Source organism: Salvelinus alpinus, chromosome 14 (genome assembly GCF_045679555.1).
Source record: "Salvelinus alpinus chromosome 14, SLU_Salpinus.1, whole genome shotgun sequence".
NCBI classification, from domain to species: domain Eukaryota; kingdom Metazoa; phylum Chordata; class Actinopteri; order Salmoniformes; family Salmonidae; genus Salvelinus; species Salvelinus alpinus.
In genome coordinates, this window is record NC_092099.1 from 2953285 (window position 1) to 2971106 (window position 17822).

Consider the following 17822-nt stretch of genomic DNA (forward strand, 5'->3'; position numbering starts at 1 on the left):
TGGTGTACTGTTATCACTATAGCCCAGCACGAGAGTGCACAGCTGGGGATTTCTACCAAACAAATTAGCATACACTCTGAACATCGTGAGTATAAACAACAAGCAAGAACATTGCCATTAGAGATCCGGGGAATTCAGGATTCCAGTTTTGCCTTTTTGGAACCGTCTTTTCTTAATAAGATGATTTCTAATCTTAAAAAGTCATCTTGAAGTTATACAATCTTTACATCTAGTATATTCTGGAACACATGGTGCTTACTAGTTGCCAACCCTGATTTTGGTTTACCCTTTGTACGTGCAGTAGCAGAAGCGGTCAAATTGGTGGGAAATTGATCTGCTTATGCTCTTTGACCCAGTGAGAGAGAGCATGATAAAATCCAGTTGACCTGGAGGTCTTAAGCACTTAACCCTCACCTGAGCTTGACCAGTACCTGCAATGGCTGAACTCACCAAATAGCATCGGTAATTGACGCTCTTGTTCAGTTGTCATATGACCAAGGACGCATCGGTGAATGTGTACTATTTCTTAATGTAACGGGAACTATAAAGCAAGTTGCTTTGGTCCAATAGATGTTTACATTGTGTTCAGCTGTTGTATTTGGATCGTTTTTTTTTTTATTGGCTGAGATTTGTATTAGTAGTATCTCTAGGTTAGTTTCCAGCTGTGAGATTAAGTAATGGCTCTGATTGGACCATAGGAGATTGTAAATCCCTCCGTCTCAGTAAGTAATCCATCAAGCAGGGCTGGGGTAAATTCCATTTCAGTCAAAATTCAATACATGAATTGGACATTTCCTATTAGGAAATATTGGGTCATCTTCAGTTCATTAAAGTTATGTTTATCAGAGTGATGTATTACCTGCGATGGACTAAAGCATAGCATTATGCTACATGCTCCCTGCTAGCTTTGCCTCCCTCTTGGTTCTGCAGACTCAAGCACCTTTTAGGTTCATTAAATCACCATTTGGCTTGACTCTGCCGATAGAGGCTCTAATCTCTAGATTTTTACGTGTGTGTGTGTTACATGATGAATGTGTCTTGCTGTGGTTTATCACCTCTGATCCCTACCTAAGGGAGCCTCACCTTTCCTTGGGTCACTATTCTTAGACCACAATAATCCTACCGAAAGCTTCACAGTCACTGCTCACTCTTACTCCGACATTGCTACCCTGCTCTAAGAAACCATATGTCCTTGCCTTAATGTACAGAATGATCACTGTGATAGTGCTTGAGTTGTTTAGTGTACTATGATGTGAGTTTCTCAATATATTTAGCATTTGTCCCATTTTTAGATGTGAAATTTGCCAGCAATGAGAGACACATGCCATATGCTCACACATTTAAAACATGTGATTGAGCAAACAGTGCACCCACCCCTGTGTTATGGTAGACATGCATGAGCAGGCACACCCCCTCCTGTCATACTCACTGGATTAACAGTCAGTGTTCAGATTAGTCTGGTCAGGAGGTGTGTTTGGTATGTGTGTTTGTGTGCGAGTGTGTGTGTGTGTGTGTGTGTGTGTGTGTGTGTGTGTGTGTGTGTGTGTGTGTGTGTGGCTTAAACCCTCAACCCAAGTCCCAAAGTAGCTTAACGGGCTGTCCTCCTTAGTGAAGCCTCTTGTTGACTGTGGTTTGTTTTGTTGCTCCAACGATGTTATGTCTGGACAACACTACTATGCTTTCCACTACTGTCCGGATGATAACTTTAGGAGATATCCTCTTCAATTGTGGAAACACTCAAGCCAGAAGAGTGGATTGCTAGCTGTATGTCTACAGTAGTGCTAACCTAAATCATCAGGGTGTCTTCGTAGCGTCGCCTGAGCCTCTGAACTGGGAACTTTTAACCTCCTTGATCCCGTCTGCATGGCAGGCCATCGTCATTGGCGACATCTGTATGGAACACCCTAAGTTTGCATCGTGACCGCAGCAGGACGGCCGGGCGGTGGTTGGCGGGGAGGGGGTTTCGGGCTGCCCTTAAAGGGCGTCCGGGGACCCCTCCAAATAGAAAGGTGAGCCGGTATGTTTGAAGCTAGTTGGGATGGGAAGCGGGGAGGTACAGTACCTAAGCTGATTGTGTAACTGTAACTCATCTGATGAGTGGTCTTGCACTGAACGAGGCAAGGTAATTGTTTACGTGTTTATTTACACTAGAAAAATGAATAGTGACGCTTTTAGTTCTTGACCGTTTATCAAATACTTTGGTCGGACCTGGATATGAAGTTTTACCTTAATTTGCCATCTCTGATTTGAAATCTTCTTAAATCCCAAACAATTTCTGTAATGAAATCGCCAGAAAAATCTGTGTTCTTGATTGACATGTTGCTGTGAGACACTTTAAGCACGCTGGTTCACAGCACAATTTTTCCAGAATGCTGACTCCAACGTGCCTCACAGACGCTGAGCCGAAAAGCTTGTCACGTTTCCTTTGCTAGGTATCTTTTGCTCGGAGGTCAAAGAGAGCTCAGCTGTCAAAGCTTGGAAGAAGAGGTTCCATTATCACCTTTGTTTCGTAATGCTTTTATCATAAAATGTGTCATACCTGTGGCAATGGGACATATGTGTATGGTACTGTAAGTGCACACGTTCCTGCATGATATTTTGGAGATTTAAATGGCAAACGCATTTGTTCAGCTCTCAGGTCCTTGAACGTGACCATCTTCGAAAGAGAAACGCTGACACAAAGGTTAACTCTAACAATAAGTGCTTTTCCGACAGGCCTCAGGCATTAACCATAACAACGGGTCAGTAAATCTGCCGTGAGGGGAGTTTGCCAAGGTTGGGTCGAGATCTTTTGGCCAGACCAATGGAGCAAGCACGGACATAGACGTAGGCAGAAAAAAGCGTTAATTGAGACTGATGGGGTCAAGAAGTGGCAGGGCGTCGTCTGAACAGCACTTCTAGTTAGCGAATGAAGAGTAACAGTGGATGAAAGGGTCGGCCCAACTGATGATGGATCTGTAGAACTGAGAATCGCACACCAGCCAAAGCTTGTACTGCAGGGCTGAAAGCGAGAGAGTGCTGTTAAATCTGGATTAGTGGCCCACTGACAGGCCAGTGAAACTGGAGGGGTAGGGTGTCTTTAAAACCAGGAAAAGCATTGTCGGCTGGGTATTGGGGGACAGTATAGAAGAGGTGGCACATTTTTCACATAGTTCGTAGAGCGATTTTGGTTCAGCGACCACAGCTTCTAGACTGAGCTCAAAGGTACAGCATGTAAAACATTGAAACATTTTGTTCAACAAAATCAGAAATAGTTAGCTTGTTTGCTCAAGTGGACCTCCACCGAGACCAGATCATATACTTTAAGGAACCACTCATAGGGAGTTAATCAAACTTCTCTTGGTGAGTGCAATAACTAATGCATTTCATGATTTTAAATACATTTCTAAGCTTGTATGAAGTGAATGCATCTCATAGTGTCGTGGGAAGGTTTGGTCTCCATCTCTTGTCTTTGGCGTCTGTTTTGGACCATTTAACGCTGTAGTTTCCCCAATTCAGGTCTAATAGAATAGTTTTTTTAACTGCATGTACCTGCTAATGAAGACGGCTAGTGCCGTTCTGAGTTAAAACTGTTTTTGTCTATGTATAAACGATAAATATCCCAATGCTTAAGATGTTCAGAGGGGTATACTACATAGCGGGTTTGAGGACCTGACTTTGGTCAGCTCCGAGTTCAACTTGGGATAACCGTTGACATAAAGGTGGCTCACCTTCTAGCCAGGCCAATTTCTATGGCAACGAATACTTCCGCTCTAACCTGTTAACTCCACTTTATCCTGAAAGAAGTCTCTGGGCGGTGCGTTGAGGAGCAATTAAATCAGATTCCCTCACTCTCACAAAGACCACATTATCATCCCTTCATCTGGAGAATAGTTGATGTTCTTTTGTGTTAAATATAGTAATAATGAAAGACCTGTCACACTACATATTTTGTAATGTCAAGATGCATTTAAAACTTCACGTGCAGTAAAACCTTCGTATGACTTTATACAATTATTTTATCAATAGTGGGGGGAAAAAGGGTAATTGATAAGCAGAAAGACGGTATTAATGATACACGTAATGAAATGAAGACGGCCTGTCAAATAGCTTTTTTCTCATAGACTGAATTTGCAGGATAACTGTTCTTACACGCAGTTACTAGCTTAGATTGAGTTAGCAACAAGTGCGGGATCAATATCCACCTTCGTAACATGGATGAAGCCTGAGTTGGAGCTAGTGTTCAGTAATGTGCTAGGTCTTATTTATTTAAAGAGCATATTGAAGTTAGAAGCAATAGGATTTGAAGCAATAGACTACAACTATTTTAGCACCGTTTCGCGCTGCTTTGAGACAAGCATGGGGACTGGTCTTGATAAATCAATGAGATTTTTATTTTCACTGAATCTCCGTTTGGGTATTGGTTAGACTAGAATTAGAAAATTAGGGTGAAGAAATGTAATGCTCTTAGTGTAACCTTTAATTAACTATGCAAGTCAGTTAAGAACAACATGTATTTACAAGGACAACCTACTCCTTCCTCTCCGTCGGGGAATTGAACCCCGGTCTCCCGCATGCCCTGGCCTGCCCGCACAATATGGGGATTCTTTAGCTAAATAGCCCAGTACTGTACTACCCACCGTAACGTTGTACAGTACCATATTTTCCATTCCGTCCTAACAAACCCAGAGGGTTTTTCGTTTTTCTTGTAATAGAAACACCATAATATTAGTCCAATTAATTAAGCAAGTACCAATCAAAAGTTTGGACACACCTACTCATTCCAGGATTTTTCTTTATTTTTACTATTTTCTACATTGTAGAATAATAGTGAAGACATCGCAACTATGAAATAACACATATGGAATCAGTTAAGAACAAATTCTTATTTACAAGGACAGCCTACTCCTTACTCCCCGTCGGGGAATTGAACCCCGGTCTCCCGCGTGCCCGCATTTTCTAGTACAGCCATTATTGAAGGTACTTGAGATCACCAAGAAAGTCTGGACATGGTCTGCTCATTCTTATGTAAGGAATTAGGCACTTTCCAATGTTTATTACAGTATGTATTGAAGGCTATGTTTACTTGTAAACAAATGCAGGTGGCTTATCTTCAAAATGCTTTATTATCCAAATGTAACAGCATATACTGTACAAATCAAGTTTATTTTATATAGCCCTTCGTACATCAGCTAATATCTCGAAGTGCTGTACAGGAACCCAGCCTAAAACCCCAAACAGCAAGCAATGCAGGTGTAGAAGCACGGTGGCTAGGAAAAACTCCCTAGAAAGGCCAAAACCTAGGAAGAAACCTAGAGAGGAACCAGGCTATGAGGGGTGGCCAGTCCTCTTCTGGCTGTGCCGGGTGGAGATTATAACAGAACATGGCCAAGATGTTCAAATGTTCATAAATGACCAGCATGGTCAAATAATAATCGGGAGTAAATGTCAGTTGGCTTTTCATAGCCGATCATTAAGAATATCTTAATGTACAGTACTATATTTCTTCATCAGCATCTTTATGCTTATGTTAATAAAATAATAATAAAAATAATCTTTCAAAATGCAGTTGTTGATTTAGTTATGGATCCACAAATTGCTATGGGAATAAATATCACTGAATTACAGAAATATTGGAACAAAGTTGTCTATTAAAGGCAAACAAAGTTTTGCTTACTGAAATATGCTTTCAAACACACATGGTCACATTGTACAGCGTCATTATGGCTATTAGCAGGGCAATAGTTTGGCCTTTATAACTATTATTTGGGCCTTTTTATTCAGATTACAATCGCTCACTGTCATTTTTTTTAAAGGAAATAATCTCCAAAATATCGTTATATATATATAGCCTTCCCGCTGTGGACGTCTATTTCAGCACCGTTTAATGCTGACACAAGCATGGAGAAACTAAAATGTTCAATTATGTTCCATGATATTCTTAAGATATGTCTTGACTGAATATAAGCAAGTGATGTCCGCTAAATAATCAAGTTAGGTTTCTCCAGAAATAAATACATCTAAATAACAAACTGACTTTATTTACAAATTAGTGAGACTGTCTCAGTCCATGTTCAAGAATTGCCTTTTTATCGCTCACTCTAGGTTAAATGAAAACAAAATCTCCAAAAGCGATTATTATTCATTCATTTAGAATTAGATAAAAAGACCCTTAGATATTCTCACAGATCCTAACGGAAAATGCCCCTTAGATATTAATGTAGAATTCTCCAATCCACTAAATGTAATTAATGGCAGAGAGTCACTTCATTGAAAAAAAAAAATAAGTTTTTAGATATACTGTAGGCCTACCATAGGCGAAGTGAGTGTTGGTTACGCTACAATTAGGGTGTGGAAATGTTATGCCCGTTAGATATTTATTTTAGAATCCTCTTATGCTGTAGCCTACTCCCGACCGTCACGTTGTACAGCGCAATATTTTACATTCCATCCTAACAGAAACCCTGAGGGATTCATTTTTCTCGGAATAGAAACACCATAATATTAACTAAATGAATTCAGCCAAATTTCTTGAAATCAATCCAATGTACCAAGGTTTTGAATTCTCTAGTGAAGCCAATATGGGTGACTATCAAATGCTTCTCAAAGTTGCCCTTCGGTGGTCAAACTAGCACATTAACGTAAAAAAACGGCTGACAATCGAATAACGTGCCATAGAATGCTGCAGCAGCCCGCAAGGTGTGCTGCAGTATGACGCAACTTTTAAAGGAGGAACCACTGTAGATCTAGCTAGTGTCGTAGTATACCCTTTTGTTCTTTAGGAAATCTGGCTATGAAAGTCTAGTTACTGGGGTTTTGTCTGCTACCTATTTGTACAACAGCACTGACTGAAATGCATGTCGTTTTTTAGGATCTCTTCAGAGGTAGTTGAGATTTAAAGTAAGGCAATATTGGTGAATCATAGAATAATGTGTTGACACTGTCGCTGAGGAACATCCCCTCCTAGAAAGAAACAGGCCATGTTTTGGATCTTGTCAAAACTTGACTTGAGAAAAGTGTACAGTATTTTGGCTGATTGCCTCGTGTGCCAGGTGACACGGGTCATGCTACTGTTGAGATGCCAACACGCTGTCACTAACCTTAAGGAGCCACGGTCGGAAAGAATCCTGCTTACCCTGGTGACTCTAATCACATGGTCCCTCCCGAGACCATCATGTGAACTCTTGAGACGTTCCTGGGGTCGGTTACTGTTGGCCTGCCACGCTATGTCCATGCCACATTCCACAGCCAAGTCCCTGTCATAAGCAATAACCTGCCTCTGTATGGACACCACCCTAATTATTGTACTGTTCTCTCGCTTTCTATGTAGGTTTACATACATATACGTATACAGCTTTACATTCTCTCTCTCGCCCTCTTTGTTGTGGTCTATCATGTTTTATCCCTCTGTTCCCCAATGTCACTCTTTTTTCTTTTATTCTTTCCCTTTCTGTCCCTGATTCCTGGTTCCTCTCCTCCATTGCCCTGGCTGCTCCTCCTGTGGTGTTAATTTATAGATCTATCAGGTTCAGAAGGTAGGATTCTTGTCTCCCCCCCCCCCCTCCCACACATTTTCTGTACTGTTTTTCTACTTTCATTATCATCTTGTCAGTAGTAAAAAATAAAAATTCTTCAATTTAGACATGCATCCCGGTATAAATGTGTTAGTTATTTGTTAGACATGTCTAATGTCTATATAAAATCACCATGGTTTAGACTACATAGTACATATAGCTAGATAATAATGATTGTTCGATTGGCTGTGCGTTTCCACCCTTCCTTCCTCTCCTCTCACGCTCTTTCCTCAGAAATATTACGGCTTGGACAACAAACCAGACAAAGTAGACAGCGAATGGGGACACATCGAGCAATGGATGGTACAGTCAATAACGAGAATGAATCTTTGACAAGCGAAGCATTGTTAATGAATTAGCTGCACTAACGGTTGTGGAATAATAGCTTGTTTTTGAATCATGCATGAAAGTAATTCACTATCACTCTCTTTCAATACTCAAAGCTGTTAATAATGCCAGGTTATGTGAATGTTCTTAGCCGTGGAGAATAGCTGAGATTAAAAAAAGGGCTTTCCTCTTAAACCTATATGGCATTTGCTTTTCATATTTTTTTTGAGAGGCTTTTGTGTGCGATATACCTTTTTAGCTAACAAGTTCTAGAGCGGATTGTTGATTTATAAGGCCGCACATCTAATGATAATCCACAGAATTGATGTGCATGTTGAATGGGTTTGGATCTGCATGTCCTATCCCTTTCGTGTAGACTGCCTGGGTTTTGATGATCCCCTTGACTGCCAAGCGACGGTCTTATTCTTGCAGTGTTCCTGGGTGGTTCAGATCCACCAGACTGGACACTGTGTGACATAGGTCTCTCCTGTCATATTGTGTTTTTAAAAGACAAATGCTGAATTATGTGAAGGTATCGGAAAACAATGACAAGTAACCAACCACAGCATGTGATGAAAGTTGCAGGAGAGGAACTAATCTCTGTCCTGTCCTGTCTGTGTAACCATGTCTGCTTGAGTGGTTAGGTGACAGGATCAGTATCCATGGCCACAGTGATGTGATGAACTGGAGGCATGGCTGCTTAGGGAATGAATGCAGTGCACTTGACCATTGAGAATTTGTTCACGTTCAAAGGTTAGCAGGCAATTACCCTTCACTTTCAATTCTCCTCAGTTTAATAGCCACAGTTGAATTGGAAAAAGTGTGCATACATGCTAGAAGTCCTCCTTTGGAATAATGGGGTGTGAGTTTTTGCACGTAAGTGTGCCCTTGTGCGAGTTTGAATTTGTCTGTTTGTTTGGGTGCTTGCTGAAACCCCTCTCTGACGTGCTTATATGAACAACAATGTTGATATTGTTCTAAGTGTTTCATCCTTCCCCTGTCATTTGAACCTTTGACCTCTACCTGTGTCCTATTTTCCTTTTTCATTCCTCCAGGAGGACAGTGAGAGGTACTCACGCCCCACACAGAGACATACTTCGGTGTGTATTCCTCTCCCCCTATCATCCACCATCTCTCTTTGCACCTTCCTGTCTCCATCTGACAAAAGCAGCTTTCGTTTCTTTGAACCGTGACTTAATACCTTGGGAACTCAGGTGCTGGAGTGTCACAATGTCAGCACTTTTTGTTCAAGTGACGATATTTGTCTCCTATCAGTCAATACACTCCAAGTTCCAATATCCAATCCATACTAGGATACTATTTAGTATGGGTTGATTGGCAATATTTTGCCTTATATCATGTAGTATGCTTGTTGGGATAAACAGTGAGGTCTGAAATGATTGACACCCTTGATAAAGATGAGCAAAAATACATTTATACTGGGGAAATAATTTTTATACTAATACAATTGCTCAGAGAAATACATGTTTAACAAGTAGTACTGTTTTTCTCTAACAGATAAGGGTTAAAATTATTGACAACCCTGTTTTCAATACCTTACCTTGGGAGGATAATGGCACTGAGCCTTTTTCTAAAATGTTTTATGAGTTGGAGAACACATTGGGACCATTCCTACATACAGAATCCGTCCAGATCCTTGATATCCTTTGTCTGTGATTATGGACTGCCCTCTTCAATTCAAACAGGTTTTCAATGGGTTTCTGGTTTGGAGACTGAGATGGCCATTACAAATTGTTGATTTTATGGCCAATTAACAATTTATTTGTAGATGTGTTTGGGGTTATTGTCTTGCGGGAAGATCCACTTGCACCAAGTTTCAGCTTTCTGGCAGAGGCAATCAGGTTTGTGCCTAAAATGTCCTGGTACTGGGTAAAGTTCATGATGCCATTAACCTTAACAACGGCCCCGGGACCAGTGGAAGCAAAATAGCCACATAACATCAAATATCCACCACCATATTTTACGAGGTTATTCTCTGCTCGTGCATTCTCATTTCGACGCCAAAGCCACCGCTGGTGTGAGTGGCCAAAGAGCTCTATTTTCATGTCATCCAACAAATGTAAATCCTGGAGTTTGCTAAATAGCATTGGCACTTGGATTGGAACTGGTGCTTTGGTCAGATGACATGAAAATAGAAACCCATTGAAAACCTGTGCAGACAAAGGGTATCAAGGATCTAGAAGGATTCTGTATGGAGGAATGGTCTGAAATCCCTCCCAATGTGTTCTCCAACTCAAACTTTTTAGAAAGAGGCTCAGTGCCATTATCCTCAAGGTGACGTATTGAAAACAGAGGTGTCAATCATTTTAACCCCTACCTTTTTTAGAGAAAAAAAATATTGCTGGTTAGACATGAATTGGAACTTTGGGCTGAATGTGTCATTGTGAAGTTCATACATACAGTAATTCTGCTTATAGATTATGCATCTCAATTAGCCACAAAATCCCTAGTTTGAAAGCGACCGTTTTTCATGAAGCTGTGCAGTGTCATTTTTTCCCTGCGTGGGCCAGCCCCCTAGCAATTCAAGTTCTAGCCAATGAGGTTCAACCCTTCGCCATTTGAGTGACATCTAGCAAGAGGCACATCATATATACCCACAGCAGAGCGAAATAAAGAGCAATGAGGTGGTGCACATATCTGCACATGTGATGTGGGTACGCAGTTTTCGGGGACCACTTTTGGCTCGTGAGTGCTACTTTCAGAGCTACTGGCTAAAAAGTATATGAAAGTACCGGAACATCTCTTTCCCTGAGCAATTGTATTATTATAAAATAGTATAATTTCCCAATCTTTTTGAGCATACAATATAGCTCAGTATAGTAATTATTTATCATTTTTGCTAAGGGTGTCAATAATTTCACACACTAATGTCATTCAGTGTGGCCCACTCTGACTCCACTGCCCTGGGCCATTGAGCTGTGTTCTCAGGCACATAATCTGGTTTGTACAGCCAGTCTGGGGAGCACAGAGAAAGAGGTCACAGTCAAGTCATTTACAGACGGAGGGGAGAGATTCATTTCTGAGGTCTTTCAGTGAACCATGTTAAACACCAGGGTTGGGGTGAAATTACATTTCAATTCATGGAGTAAATTGAAATTCAATTTTCCTCGTTGTGTATCAAAAAATTCATTGCAATTTCTGTTTCTTTCTTAATTTGACTGTTAAACCACATTAAATATTTTTTTCCCCAAGTACAGATGTTGTACTGGACAATCGAAGAACATCTACTTAATTTGTTTTGTTTCCCACACAGATCTCAGACGATGATGAGCGGATGTCTGTGGGCAGCCGAGGCAGTGTGAGGGTCAGTATCACTCTAACGCCGCCATCTTTGTTTTCAATCCAATTGCAGAATTTATGACTATCGGTAAAGAGGCTTGAGGTAGAAGTTGCCCCTAAACACAGATCTTGGATCTAACTGTAACCATTAGGGATAGTAAAACCAGTGGTTAGGGCATTTTCTACCAACTTCCATAAAGAGGTAAGCATGAGTGGTTCCATAGCTGCTCAGAAGGGGGTAACAAGTACAACCATCACTTGGTGTTTAAACTCTTGGTGACGATGCTATTTATGTCTTTGGGCAGTCGGATATTGATGCAATAGGGGCCTACGGAAGAGGGGTAAGACTTCACCTGCTGTGAGATTAACCTGGCCTGATCATCTAACCCTACTGCATCCCATAATGGTCTTTATGTCAGTTTTTAGTAACAACATGTAGTTGTTAGTTTACAATTTAAACTCAATTCCGAGCAAGGCAACGATGGCGTGCCAAAACATGACAGTCCTCTTAGGAGAAAATCAAGCATAGCAGGATCAGGCACCAACCATGTCATTTTCTCCCTTAGCGACAGCAAAATAGTTTCACAGGAAAGCCAACAAATTGTTGGGTAGATTTTGGCTCATTATTTACATTATTAACTCATCAGTTTGATTAACTGCAGATGTGATAGTTACTAATCATGGTTTAATGTGTGTTGGGAAGATTGCAATACATTTCCCACAGTTGCAGCGTACTGCGGTGCAGCTTGCATGGTCTTTCAGAATTCTATGGCACGTTATTTAAGTGTTAACCACTGGTACTATTAATGCGAGTTAGGGTTAGTTTGACCACCAGAGGGCATCTTTGAGAAGAATTTGAAAGCCTTCAATAGCGGCTGTACTAGAGAATGCAGGCACACGGGAGACCGGGGTTCAATTCCCCGATGGGGAGGAAGGAGTAGGGTGTCCTTGAAAATACGATTTTGTTCTTAATTGACTTGCCTAGTTACACTAAGAGCATAACATTTCTTCACCCTTGTAGTCTAACCAATACCCAAAGGAAGATTCAGTGAAAATATAAATCAAATTGAATTATCAAGACCAGTCCCCATGTTTGTCTCAGAACAGCGCGAAACAGTGCTGAAATAGTTGTAGGCTAATGCTTCTAACTTCAATATGCTCTTTAAATAAATAAGACCTGCACCACTTTTAGCAGCACATTACTCAACACTATTGAGTATCATGTCGCCTACGGTAGGCAAACAGTATATCGAAAAATATGACGTGACACTCCGCCAATAATTACAAATAAAGGATATTTCTGTAATTCAGTGATATTTATTCCCATGGTAAAGTCATTATGGATCCATAACTAAATAAACATTGGCATTTTGAAAGAGTATTTTTATCATTATTTTATTAATGAAAGCTTGAATATGCCATCATTAGTTACATTGTTTTAGTTTAAACGTGCAGACTGACACTAAAAACAGAACAGCGGGAACGTTTCCCTAGTCAGCGACATTATTAGTGCAATGCCCCTTAAATATTTTGGAGACTATTTTGTTTTCAAATAATGTAAAATGAGCGAGGAAAAAGGACATTGGGTGACATTGTTACTAATTTGTAAATAAAGCCAGTTGGATATTTATAATTTATTTCTGTTTGTAGAGGGGGAGAAACCAAAAACCTACAGTCATCTCATGGGTCTCCCAGTCGAGGCCGGCACGGGTATTGAACCAGCATCTGTAGCAACGCACAATTATCAGTTTCTATTTAGGTTTATGTCGCCCATTCATTGTCAGAGACACAGTAGGACCCAAAAGCATAATTGGTGCTCTAACTCCCCCTTGCACTGTTCTGGAGCAATGAAGTGGTGACACAGGGTACCGTACTAAACCACAAATTACCTCTAAATCCCGCAGCATAATCGCAAACCTTTTAGTGGAGCAACCACTTTATCCAGTCTTGGGTTTGTGTGTCTGTGTGTGTGTCACAGACATTAGCATGGACTTATTGTAGGGTGTTGTTCAGACATGGTGTGTACTCTGGAGAAAGTTGACATGACTGTGTGATGACACAAAGCCTGACTAATTGACGTTTGTGTTCTAAAGTTGAGTTGAATGTTATATTTAACAATAAGGCCTGAGGAATGTGGTATATTGGCCATATACCGCAAACCCCCAACGTACCTTAATTATAAACTGGTTACCAATGTAATTAGAGCAGTAAAAATAACTTTTGTCATACCCGTGATATACGGTCTGATATACCACGGCTGTCAGTCAATCAGCATTCAGGGCTCGAACTACCCAGTTTAATACTATTTACCATCGGAACCACTAATGATTGCCCCTCGGAGGCATGCTTCAATGCTTAATAACCCGAAACAAGCACTTGTCTTACATGTTTATTTAATCAAACCATAATTGGCTTGTTTGGTTACATTATAGCTTCATCTTGGGTGTTAGTACGGTTAATTTCTTCAGTGGACTACTAGGTTGGTCCCTGGCTAGTGCGATGGAGTAAATCGACTTTTATAGAGCTGGCTAGCCTGACTGCCAGCTGTCTGTTCCAAAACAAACACAATGTGCATCATAAATGGCACCCTATTCCTTTTATAGTGACTACTTTTGACCAGGGCCCATAGGGATCTGGTCAAAAGTAGTGCACTATATAGCGAATCGGGTGCCATTAGGGACTAAGACACAGACTCAGAACTATTTTAGGCACTGTTGTCTGAGTTCTCATAGAGAAATGTTTTCTGGTGAGTAATCATGGAAAATACTGTAGTGTTAAAGAATTGTAGTTAAATGAGAAATATGTCCTTAAAGGGAGACGCACGTTTTTAAAACCGAAAAAGGGATGGGTCTAGACTAGAGGTCGACCGATTACGATTTTTCAACACCGATACGGCCAATTTTTTAAAATATTTTTTTATTTGGAATAATGACAATTACAACAATACCGAATGAACACTTATTTTAACTTAATATAATACATCAATAAAATCAATTTAGCCTCAAATAAATAATGAAACATGTTCAATTTGGTTTAAATAATGCAAAAACAAAGTGTTGGAGAAAAGTAAAAGTGCAATATGTGCCATGTAAGAAAGCTAACGTTTAAGTTCCTTGCTCAGAACATGAGAACATTTGAAAGCTGGTGGTTCCTTTTAACATGAGTCTTCAATATTCCCAGGTAAGAAGTTTTAGGTTGTAGTTATTATAGGAATTATAGGACTATTTCTCCCTATACTATTTGTATTTCATTAACCTTTGACTATTGGATGTTCTTATAGGCACTTTAGTATTGCCAGTGTAACAGTATAGCTTCCATCCCTCTCCTCGCTCCTACCTGGGCTCGACCCAGGAACACAACGACAACAGCCACCCTCGAAGCAGTGTTACCCATGCAGAGCAAGGGGAATAACTACTCCAAGTCTCAGAGCGAGTGACGTTTGAAACGCTATTAGCGCGCACCCCGCTAACTAGCTAGCCATTTCACATCGGTTACACCAGCCTAATCTCGGGAGTTGGTAGGCTTGAAGCACAGCGAAGAGCATCTGGCAAAACGCAGGAAAGTGCTGTTTGAATGAACGCTTACGAGCCTGCTGCTGCCTACCACCGCTCAGTCAGACTGCTCTATCAAATCATTGACTTAGTTATAACATAATAACACACAGAAATACGAGCCTTAGGTCATTAATATGGTCGAATCCGGAAACTATCATCTCGAAAACAAGACGTTTATTCTTTCAGTGAAATACGGAACCGTTCCGTATTTTATCTAACGGGTGGCATCCATAAGTCTAAATATTCCTGTTGCATTGCACAACCTTCAATGTTATGTCATAATTACGTAAAATTCTGGCAAATTAGGCGGCCCAAACTGTTGCATATACACTGACTCTGCGTGCAATGAACGCAAGAGAATTGACACAATTTCACCTGGTTAATATTGCCTGGTAACCTGGATTTCTTTTAGCTAAATATGCAGGTTTAAAAATACATACTTCTGTGTATTGATTTTAAGAAAGGCATTGATGTTTATGGTTAGGTACACATTGGAGCAACGATACGCACCGCATCGATTATATGCAACGCAGGACACGCTAGAAAAACTAGTAATATCATCAACTATGTGTTGTTAAATAGTGATTATGATTGATTGTTTTTTATGAGAAGTTTAATGCTAGCTAGCAACTTACCTTGGCTTCTACTGCATTCACGTAACAGGCAGGCTCCTCGTGGAGTGCAATGTAATCAGGTGGTTAGAGTGTTGGACTAGTTAACTGTAAGGTTGCAAGATTGAATCCCCCAAGCCGACAAGGTAAAAATCTATCGTTCTGCCCCTGAACGAGGCAGTTAACCTACCGTTCCTAGGTCGTCATTGAAAATAAGAATGTGTTCTTAACTGACTTGCCTAGTTAAATAAAGATTAAATAAAGGTGTAAAAAAAAAAATATATATATACAGATTTCCGATTGTTATGATTAATCGGCCATTCTGATTAATCGGTCGACCTCTAGTCTAGACCTAGTTGTGAGTTTGTGGTTTTCTTGGCTGCTGCAATGGTTTGCATGTTTTACCCAAACCAGAAAGTAACGTGTGGCTAATGTCTTTATCAGTTTGGTGGTGATGGGAATCCATCCACAGTTTTTATGCGAGTAAAGTGAAACTGTATAAAAAATATTATCATGGCAACTGTGATGGAAACAAGAAGTTTTATAAATGCTGACAGATCATTTGTTCTCTCAACATGGTGCGATCTTTTTCTATCCTGAAAATGTATTATGTGAGAAATGGCAATGGAGTCACATAGTGTATAGTCCTCCCACTACAACTCGGGAAACTAATGCAGTTTATTAGGCTACAGATTCAATTAATGATGATGAACTTCACAGGATGGTGAAAGTGCACGGTGATGTTGATGCTCCTTTTCAATAAATACCAAGGGTCTTATTCTGGTGACATGATGGATCGATGCTTGACTGCCGTTTGACAAATACAAATATTCTCGCTCTTATCCATACTAATCTCATGTAGACTTGCCTACCCGCACTGGATCTGCGAGCTGTTGGCTAGAGAGCACGTGCCAAGATCAGAGTAGGCACATTTTGCTATTTAACGCAACAGTTTTTGTGACAAGTTTGATTTGTGTTCACTACATGAAAACTGAAGCGAAAAAGTAGATCGCGCACTGATTTTTATCTGCAACAAGTCAGTTTGGTGGAAACTAACCACTTGTGGGAAAATGTGCATATTTTCTTTTTGTGGATTTTAGAATATCCACATTAAAATCTGTTGCCATTTGGATGGAAACCTAGACACTGAGGAAAATGCAAGGTGTCTTCCTCCCATCCTGCCTTGCCCGTCGTTGTATTTTTTTTTGGTGACATTAATTTGACATGTCAGTAATTTAGTGGGTGTGGCTCCACGTATACTGTTTCCATGATGGCTTTTCCCATGGGCGGGAGAGGCGTCCTGACACACACCTTTACCCGCCTCCTCAATCCCCCTCTCCCAGGGCTCCTCCTCCCTTTCACAGGAGAAGGACAAGAAATCCAAGAAAAAGAAGAAACACAAACACAAAGATCGTGACGTACGTAAAGACTGTGACCTTTAAGAATAGCCCAAACTGAAAAATGATTGCAGTTTTGTTGCTCATTTGCATGTCTTCTGTCCCTTACAGAGCAACGGCTATGACAATGAGTACAGTGCTATATCCAGTCGGGTTAGTAGTGCCTTTTAACCTGTGGTACCTGGCTAGTGTCCAGCAGGGTGAATGGATGAATGCCAATAGGTTCAAGTGGACATGTTTTAAAGTTGACTTCAGTTAAGTGATTGCAGACGATATGTGTGTGTTTTAGAAGGTACGCATTGAGGGAATTTCAGGATACTGGGGTTGTCATACCACACAATTCAGTACTGTTTGTTTCCGTATTCCTTATTCCATCAGTCCACTGTTTATATTGACACGGGTCATTCTTGACCACATTGAACTATTCCAAGATACTTGCAGTTTCTTGGCTGTTTTGTTCAAATTCGGCTTCAGCGAGGGTAGTTATGGTTATTATTTTGCAGGCAGAGGGGTGCTGTCTAGCATGGTGTGCTGTAGTTAAGTGCCTTGCAGTTAATTAGGGTTTATCTCCCTCTCCTCTTCGCCCACTCTCAGAGCTCCAGACTTGGTGATGAGAGCACTAGCAGGGTCTCTCGCTCGTCCAGACTAGATCTGCAGCCGGTGGGTTCCCTCTCTTCCTCTTTCCCTCTCCCTCTATCTTTCTTTTAGAGTTCTAGCAATAGCCCTACTGCCTTTATCCTACCAATGAGGAACCATTTTTTAAATTCAATCAATTGATCTGTATAAGATAGAAGGCGGAACTTGCGGAGGTAACTCTAAGGGCTTGAATTGAGGCAAAAAATGTGGTCTGTTTGGTAGCAGTCTGTTCTTTTAATGTTGATGTCGACACCAGGGGTTATCTCTCTCTCTCTTTCTCCTCACCCACTCTCAGAGCTCCAGACTCAGTGATGAGAGCATTAGCAAGGTCTCTCGCTCCTCCAGACTGGACCTGCAGCCGGTGGGTGTTGCGTGACTGACTGTGCATTAACACTTTGGTGTTAACTACTGAATGCTGGATCCCACTTGTGACCCCAAATGTGT

At 40.8% G+C, this 17822-nt stretch overlaps 1 protein-coding gene across 24 annotated transcripts in view; it reads left to right on the forward strand.

Moving 5' to 3' along the window:
• The window catches only part of LOC139538307 (leucine-rich repeat flightless-interacting protein 2-like), a 90440-nt gene that overhangs the window by 41096 nt on the left and 31522 nt on the right, over nucleotides 1-17822 (forward strand). For 10 of the 24 annotated variants that reach the window (XM_071340200.1, XM_071340199.1, XM_071340174.1 and 7 more), the window contains exons 3-11: nucleotides 7497-7514; nucleotides 7788-7856; nucleotides 8936-8980; nucleotides 11155-11205; nucleotides 11486-11521; nucleotides 16689-16763; nucleotides 16854-16895; nucleotides 17337-17402; nucleotides 17674-17739. The exons of 2 other annotated variants lie outside the window; for them this stretch is intronic. In XM_071340200.1, the coding sequence (XP_071196301.1) occupies nucleotides 7497-7514; nucleotides 7788-7856; nucleotides 8936-8980; nucleotides 11155-11205; nucleotides 11486-11521; nucleotides 16689-16763; nucleotides 16854-16895; nucleotides 17337-17402; nucleotides 17674-17739 (468 nt within the window). Of the gene's footprint in view, nucleotides 1-7496; nucleotides 7515-7787; nucleotides 7857-7936; nucleotides 8634-8935; nucleotides 8981-11154; nucleotides 11206-11485; nucleotides 11522-16688; nucleotides 16764-16853; nucleotides 16896-17336; nucleotides 17403-17673; nucleotides 17740-17822 lie in introns of those variants that run through there. 12 more of the 24 variants (XM_071340192.1, XM_071340195.1, XM_071340194.1 and 9 more) reach the window with 9 other exon arrangements.